This window comes from Acanthisitta chloris, unplaced genomic scaffold (assembly GCF_000695815.1).
Source record: "Acanthisitta chloris isolate BGI_N310 unplaced genomic scaffold, ASM69581v1 scaffold5075, whole genome shotgun sequence".
Taxonomy (NCBI): domain Eukaryota; kingdom Metazoa; phylum Chordata; class Aves; order Passeriformes; family Acanthisittidae; genus Acanthisitta; species Acanthisitta chloris.
The window spans coordinates 1-8,375 of NW_008673053.1; the positions used below are offsets into that span (position 1 = coordinate 1).

At 41.1% G+C, this 8,375-nt stretch overlaps 1 protein-coding gene and 1 non-coding gene across 2 annotated transcripts; one reads left to right on the top strand and one right to left on the bottom strand.

The window, feature by feature from the left end:
- Window positions 1–617: 617 nt before the first annotated feature.
- On the top strand, window positions 618–796 carry LOC103802292 (ras-related protein Rab-18-like; the record flags this gene model as incomplete). Its single annotated transcript, XM_009074749.1, has 1 exon — window positions 618–796. A coding segment is annotated over one exon (179 nt), but the record flags the coding sequence as incomplete, so codon positions are not given.
- A 5,602-nt stretch (window positions 797–6,398) lies between these two features.
- TRNAN-GUU lies at window positions 6,399–6,472 on the bottom strand. Its single transcript has one exon. It is a non-coding gene; the product is annotated as a tRNA-Asn (tRNA).
- Window positions 6,473–8,375: the final 1,903 nt, after the last annotated feature.

The following is an 8,375-nucleotide window of genomic DNA, read 5'->3' on the forward strand; positions in this document are numbered from 1 at the left end:
TATGCATCCTACATGTGTTAAGTATCTGCATGGCTGCATAAATGAACAGTGGAACTGAACCATTTCTGGTGGTGTCAGTTGCTGTGAGCAGATTTCTTGGTCTTGGTCAAAGTTAAGGCTCCTGATTGAAATCACCTAGAATTCTGCTAACTGCCAAAGAAATTAGATCCCTTTTTACTTTATATCAGATGAGTTATCATGGAGACTGACATAGAATCCTGCAGAATGGCTCTTTGCTTCTTACAGTGTGGTGGTGCTGCAGTTCCAACTAATTTACAGAACTGGAATACTGAGCAGCAGCCAGGTTTATCAGCACCCTCCTTTTTTTTGCTGGAGTGCTTTCCACAGAAAAATAAAACTAAACTATAGCTTTATAGTCTCCGTATGTTCTGGTGAAGTTCAACTTGAAAGCACTTCTATTAAAAATCTTTTGAGGTGCTACCTTATGTGGTGACATAAATCTGCATACCTGCTAATTTTGGCACTGTTACGTTTTTATAGAATGTATTATAGAAGTTTTAAGTCTAGGCTATAGGTTGAGGCTTAACTTAAAGAGAAATACTAAGCAAGTTACTAGAAGCTATGCTAACACTTGACTTCTTGTGTCCCCTCTCCAGAGGCAAGTGCAAAAACATGTGATGGTGTACAGTGTGCCTTTGAAGAACTTGTTGAAAAAATCATTCAGACTCCTGGACTGTGGGAGAGTGAAAGCCAAAACAGGGGTGTAAAGTTATCAAGCAAGGAAGAAGGATATGGAGGAGGAGGAGCATGTGGTGGATATTGTTCTATGTTATAAACTTTGGGAAGCTTATTCTTTGCATATTTAAACCGATAGTGACATCTTTCTGTACATAAAGTCATTAAATGCTATTTTTAGGGACCTTGCAGTTTGCACATATTTGTTTTGTATCATGGCAGTGAACACTTGTAGGAAAAATGCTCTGCAGCTTTCCCAGTTTGAAAATGTTATGGTAAGCATGCCCAATTTGCAATCTTCAGGTTTTTATAAGTAGCATAAATAATGTGCAAGAACAAATGCACTCAAAATTTTACAACTGTATACATTAATTGTGTAAACTATTCTAAACAAATCCATCTAACAAACATTACTGCATTATCTGCTCTTTGTTTTATTTTTAAATACTGTTGAAATTATAGAACTATATAGTGTGCACAGATCTTGCAAACAGTGTGAGCTATAAATGTTCCATTTCATCTCTTCTAGTAGATGCTTTTTTATGGTATTAAAAACAGCAGGATTATACAGTCCTTAGACAAATCTGCTAAACTTGTCTTTCAGCAGAGCTGTCTAAAATACAAATTGGCACAAGCAGTAGTTGGTATCAGCACCTTCTGGAAGAGATGCTTTGAAAGCTTCCATTGCAGAGCTGGGGACGCCATGTTTTCCTTTTAATCATCACTTCAGTTGATGGCTTAACTGGAGTTTTAATCCTGTGATATTTATATACTAAATTTGTGGTACTCTTGCACTCTAGGCTTTTATGAGGCAGTCTGCTGTAGACTTGCTACAGAAAGTCTTCATTATAGGCAAGGGGTCTGAATGATGTCTTTGTTCTTTCATTGTGAATCGATTTGCCACACTTCAGTACAGATTCCTGATTTTCCGAAATGTTTGTAATATAACTTTGTCTCAACTGTAGCTCACTGTGGCTGTGAAGATCTCTATCACGTCTGCTTTGTGCAGCTACTTGTTCAGAAATAAAACTTCTGTCACAGACACTAAAAGGGAAGCTGTAGGGCTTCTTGATCTCTGTATGAAAAAATACTATTGCAATGAGTATTCACTTGAATTTCCTGTATCAAAGCCAATGGTTTGTTTCAGAAGACTTGTATAGACTTAATAAATTTTTTTCACAGTATTCAACTTTTTTAACCTCTTTCTATTGCAGAGTTGTATATTTTCTAGTACTCATAGTTTAAACAAGGTCACTTCTTACGCACAAATTTTTGGTTTCTGGGGGGCAAGACAAGGATGCTGTGCTGTGTGGATTTTTTTTTTTAAAATAATCACTGTAGTGGGGTTGGCAACTGAACTATTAGGCAGTTTCTTATAAATGTAGTGAATGACTACCTTTTATTACTGCAAGGTTTCATCTAAATGTCAGCATACATGACCTGTGTTTTTCAACAGGTCTTGGCTGCTTCTGTTGAAATAGACTTTCTTCATCACTTGGAAACTTTGTTTTCTATTCTGTTTTATACTTAATAATAGGAAACAGTACCGAAATTTGAAGACTTAACCATGGTAGTTGTTTTCACCCAATATTGTATCCAGTATTGTAGTAGGCTAATTTAAATATGTAAATGTAATTTTAAATATACATAAATGGTGTATTAAAATGTTAGACTTGCATTGCTGTTTCATGCAGAGTATGTGGGCTGAGCAAATCTCGTTTGTTAGCGTTGATGTCAAAGGATTTTGGTTTTTGTAGGCTAGAAGTAGAGAGAAGTTGTAGAAGCATTAAAACTCTGAATAACTTTATTTTCTCAGTAACATTTGGCAAGTATCATATGCTGGCAGATCACTGGAATTTATTTCCCTATTTGTTTCCCCCTTAGTCTGGGTGCATCACTGTGTTGAGAAAGGGACTTCACTTTCAGTTTCTCACAAAGGTCCTTTTATCACAGGACCTGGATTCATCTTTTATTCTGCTTTTGCCAGATCTGACAGCTTTTGTCAAGGGGAGGGAACTGCAGGGCACTCTGAATAGTGGGTATTATTCTGCAAAGAATGAAGTCCTTTGCTCCTTATTTTGCTGCAAAATATTTTTGGGGAGAGGAGTATTCTGAAACAGCATATTTAGTGAGACTGAGAGTAGTTAGCTGGGGTGTGTTTTTGTTGTTTGTTGGTTTGTTTTGGTTTTTTTCTTTAAGCAGATGTTTTCTAATTGACTTGCAACTAGCTTGTCTGTCTTCATCTTGTAAGCATGTTTGGTTATGGCCTTGAGGAATGTCTTTTTCCTAGACTCACTACCTTTTATGATTGCTTTGTCAAGAAGCTGGAGAGCTGGGTTTCTTTGCTTTCAGTATCTGTTAAAGGAAATTTAGCAGCAGTTGCTGTTACTTCGCTGCATTTTTTTATCCTTCCCTTTGCCTCTCCTTTTTATCTGGGGCACAGGCTGCCATCTTTCAATAAGTCTGTTTTTCAAGTTGTTTTTCCCCTTTGTAGGTCAGATTATCTCTAAGTGCACTTCCACTGTTGTGGATGTAATGCAAGTATATCTGAAACTACTACAAGCTGTACCATAGCCACTGCTTAAAACTGATTTAGGCCTATGTCTTTGTGGAGTAGTGAGTATTGCAGTCAGAGAGGTATGCACAGGAGATCCATCAGCCTATGTCAGTAGGTAGCTGAGGGATAATGGAGATATAGCTGTTATTTGCTCTTCCAAGTAATGACTGTGTCCATTTCCATGGCAGATAGTTTTGTACTTAACACTAAACCACAGTGGAAGTAACTGAGAAATCTTACGTGATTATTAAAGGCTGTTAAATCCGAAATTGCTTCCAGTTCATTTACTCTAGTCAAAATTACTGATTAGCAGTTTGTTACTCCTGGCTGGCAGATGTCTTCTCTAAGCTTTACACTAGTCTGGGACGATATGGCACAGCACTTGCATCATCTTAAACTTGAGAATACTACTAAGTCTTGTTACGGTTTTGTCTTGTATTTCTTCTGCTGTTCTAAAAAGGGAGGTGGGACAGGCTTCTGGTGGAGATTTCAAGACGTGGGGGTTTTATTGCTAGTTTGGGGCTTTTATCCAAACTACAGCATCAGTTTTCCTATTCTCCTGCGGCAATAATGAGATCAACAGCTGGCTGGGAGTAAGTCTTAGCTAAATGAAAACGTGAGTCCAGTAAGTCCCCAGACAATAAGAAGAACTGTCTTGTCAGCCAAGGCAGAACTTTGGGGCACTGTGGTGGTCTTGCTGCCGTTGTGTACCACGGCAATAACCACTCTGTATGATTCATCTTTAGTTCCATTCTTGCCACTAACCTGGTATATAGTGAACTACAATAACCCTTCTAATCTTGCCCCATGGTTTGGTGCAGTATTTCTATGCTTTGAGGCTGAACTGATGCATTTTTTCAAACACTAGTGAAACATGGGTGTTCTGTGCTGTGATCAGTACCAGTTATTGCTCTTTAGCTACTGCAGGATTAATACAGATGTTCACAGTGCTGCATCCAGCCCGTGCATGCTGTCTTGTCCGAAGCTCCTGTAGTAGGTTTGTGGCTTGCTGTCCTTCATGAAGGTGTCAATAAGCAACATTAGTATGAGCAAGGCATTTTCAAGTTGCCAGACAAATCATTGCATAACTTGGAGCTAGTTGAGCCTCTAAGGGCAAAATATAAGGTGTTTTTCCTGGTGACTTTCCAACAGCATTAGCTTTTGGGGGAAGGAAAAGAGAAGCTCTCCATTAAAGCTTCCAAGTTTTGTAAGGTTTCCATATCCTTTGTTCATGAGTACCTGTGGCACCTGAATTAAAATTTTATGAAGGGCTCTGTGGGCAAAGAATAGTGAAGATGTGATTCCAAACTACTGTATGCTTATGTCCTGTGATTTTAGTGAAAGAGTAAGTAGTTTTGTCCTTATTCTTGTGTCTGAGTAACATTTGATCCTTTCTGTAGGAGTGAAAATGATCATGGTGATTAATTTTTTTCCCCCTCATGCTCCTAGTTTCTGTTAACATCTATACACATTTTATATACAATGACAGCAAAATTCCCAGTCAAGTTGTAGGAGTCCTGGGCTCTAGTTCTTTATTTTAGGTGCTTAAAAATAAATATCAGAAGACGACTTAAAGTAGAAGTGTCAAATCATGATTGGAAGAAAACTCGTACAAGTGTTTTCTGTCTGTCATCAGCTCTGGATTTGCTTGCTTCTGGGAATAAATATACTTGAATCCTTCTGACAGGAGTGCTTGGTTCCCAGTTCTTAATGCTTGTCTCAGGATGAACTTTCTGATCTGAGGAATGTGGCTGTCCAGATGTTCTTGACAGCATGAAACTTTTGCTTTAACATAGTAATGTGAAGTTCCAGGTCTAGCTACTTTGGATTAGGAGTGAAGCTGTAAACTGGGCTTCAGGGAAGAGCAGTAGCAGCCCCCCAAATTGTGAAGGCAGTTTTATTAATACTTTATATACATAAAATATTATGCACAGTACAGTAAGCATATTTAATATAGCTATCAAACATATGCATAATATATAAATGTATAAATATTTTGTATTGGTTAGAGATTGTCATCTCTGAATTTCAGCTTTAAACATAATTGTTTTAAGTCAGAGTAGGTATGAGAAAGATATGTAGCCTGTGAGCAGGTGTCATCCAGAAGAACAGAAGTAAGGATGCCTATGAAAGCAAGAGTTCAGCTTTATGTACTGATAATGCCTGACCCTGGTATGAAATCCAAGCTGAAGTTCTAGATGGATTGGGTACTTAGGGTGCCAGAGATCAGAAACTGCAGTTGCCTAGATATGATTTGACTTTTTTCTCCTCAGCAATGTGCTGAACACAGAGTGGTTGAGGTTGGAAGGGGGCTCTGGGTGCTCATCTGGTCCAGCCCCCCTGCTCAAGCATGGCTACCTAATGCAGGACAGTATCCAGGCAGCTTCTGAATATCTCCAACAAGGGAGAGGATACTCCACCACCTCTTTGGGCAACTTGTGCCAGTACTCAGCCACCCTCACAGTGAAAAAGTGTTTCCTGATCTTCAGCTGAAACCTTCTCTGTTGCAGTTTGTGCCCGTTGCCTTGCTCTTGCCACTGAAAAGAGCCTGGCTCTGCCCTCTTTGTACCCACCCTTCAGGTATTTTTGTACATTAATAAGATACCCTGTGTATCTTTCTCTTTTGGAGGCTGAACAGTCTCAGCTTCCAAGTCCCTTCATCATCTTTGTGGTTGTTCCTTGGCCCCTCTCCACTATATGTCCATGTCTCTCATACTAGAGAGCCCAGAACTGGACACAGCACTCCAGCTGTGGCCTCGCCCGTGCTGAGGAGATGGCCAAGATTTGCTGTCCTTACCCTGCTGTCCACTATATGTCCATGTCTCTCATACTAGAGAGCCCAGAACTGGACACAGCACTCCAGCTGTGGCCTCGCCAGTGCTGAGGAGATGGCAAAGATTTGCTGTCCTTACCCTGCTGACAATCTGCCCTGTCACTGGGGCACTTTGCTGGCTTATGTTTGCTCGGTGTCTGCCAGGACCCCCAGGTCTGTTTCTGCCAAGCTGCTGTCCAGCAGGGGTTGGCCCCAACATCTCCTGGTGCTTGTGGGTTGTTCCTTCCCAGGGACAGGACTTGGCACTTACCCTTGGGCTTCATGAGGTTCCTGTTGGTCATTAAAAGGGAAGGAACTTTCCCTTTTAATGACCGTCCCTGGGTGGGCTCGAACCACCAACCTTTCGGTTAACAGCCGAACGCGCTGGCCGATTGCGCCACAGAGACTGATAGAAGCACTTCTCAGAAGAGCTGAATTCCTGATCGTGTTTGAAAACTGCTGCTGGTGCTGCCTGTGCTGCACAGCCACAGATCAGTACTGTGAGCATGCTGCTGCAACAAACCTGATGTGTCGTTATGTCAGAATATGGGAGGAAGAAATGCCGTTACCTCCTGTGGGGTGTGCAAGATGAGATTCTTTTTATTTCAAGTAGCTGTTCCTAATCACTTAGCTCTCAGGAGAGAGCACTCGAGGTCATGTTGCTCAAGCCCATCTGCTAACGGTTCCGAGGTGGGTTAACAGCACTGTTTCTGCAGCCTAAGGTACAGAAAGGCCCTGCAGTACCCATGGGCTTTTTCTGTTCGTGGGCATTTGGCTGTAAGAAGTCTGAAAACCTCTGTGGTTAATTGCATGCAATTCAAACAAAACACAGGTACACTTTGCAGCATGGATTGAAAGACATCCAAGGTGCTGACTGCAGAACTCTCAGTGCATCTGGGAACTGGGGATTAGTGGTGAGAGAGCTGTTGGACAGGTCTTAATGAACAGGGAAGATTTCATGGTGAAACTTGCATTTTTATTGTAAGTTTCATACCTCAAAGAAAACACTGATAAACTTCAGTGCATAGTGGGCTTATGCATTTTTTACTGTCATTCACCAGCCAGGGGAAGATGGAGCCTTCTGCTCTGTGTACCTTTATGTATTGATGGCAACCAAAGGATACGAAATACTGAGAAACATGACAGGAGCTGAGTTGTGTTCAGATAGTGAATCTACCTGGTTTATGTTTGGTTTCCTGACTGAAGCAAAGTCTTTTAATTTCCTAGACTTCTTTGTTCACTTGCTGAAGGAAATACAACAAAGTGTTGGCTTGAAAATGGTTGAATTGCTTTTGAAAGTTAGGAAGCTTAATCTCTGCAAGGCTGTGCTTTGGAGTGCTGCTGGTAGCATTGTTGGTGAAGTGCTCCTGTCACTGAGCTGTGTAAGTGTAGGAAGATGTGGATTTTAGAAGGAATTGGAACAGTTTTCTTTTGGGGAGATAGGAACTGGTAGGTGAGAAAAACAGACTTTTAGTAGGAGCAGCAGATAGCCTCTCCTAGTGCAGAGTTAGTGAGCTTCTTCCTTTCCTTTGGTGCTTTAAGCTGTACTTTAAGGGAGTCTATACCATATCCCACAAAGTTGTGGGGCAGGTCTGTCCCATAGTGTGCACTGGGGTCTTACTCCTGCTGCTGCTCCCCTCAGGAACTAATGGAGGTGGTACTCAGCTCCTGTCTGGCCTGCACACCTTGGTGTCCTGCCAGGATCCCTGGCATGAAGCAAAGGTACAGATCCAGGTTTCATCTTGAGGTGTATTTTGGTGGGTAGCTTGGCTGCATGGACCTGGGAGCTCAAATGTCTTAATGGGTAGCAAAGTTTAAATGTCATTATAGGGAACACAGGGAGAAGCCCAGCAAGTTGCAGAGCCAAACTTGCTCAGTACAGGACCTTGAGATTTTTAGTGGAGTGTTAATAATGGTCTCTCAGTTTCCAGCATAATCTCTTGGAGCACTGACAGCATTCAAGTTTCCACAATAATGTTGAATTAACAAATTGTTTTTCAGGACTGCAGCCATTACTCATACAGGCTTTTCTGTAACTTGCAGTGTTTGAGTTAAGGCTTGTAGGAGAGGGAAGGCTTACCAAATTAGCAGATCTAGCAGTTGCAAAAATGTTAAGACGCAAAGATCCATTCTCAGGTTTGTGAAATGACTGCAATAACACTGGTACTGCAGTATTTTGCTGTTTCTTGGTGTGAACCAGAAGATGTAACAGCAGCCTTTTGTGTCAGATCTGAATGCCTGCACCTCTCTCTATATGTCTATCAGTCCACGTTGAAGGATGGTAAATGAGTAGGGGTGTGGAAAGCATCA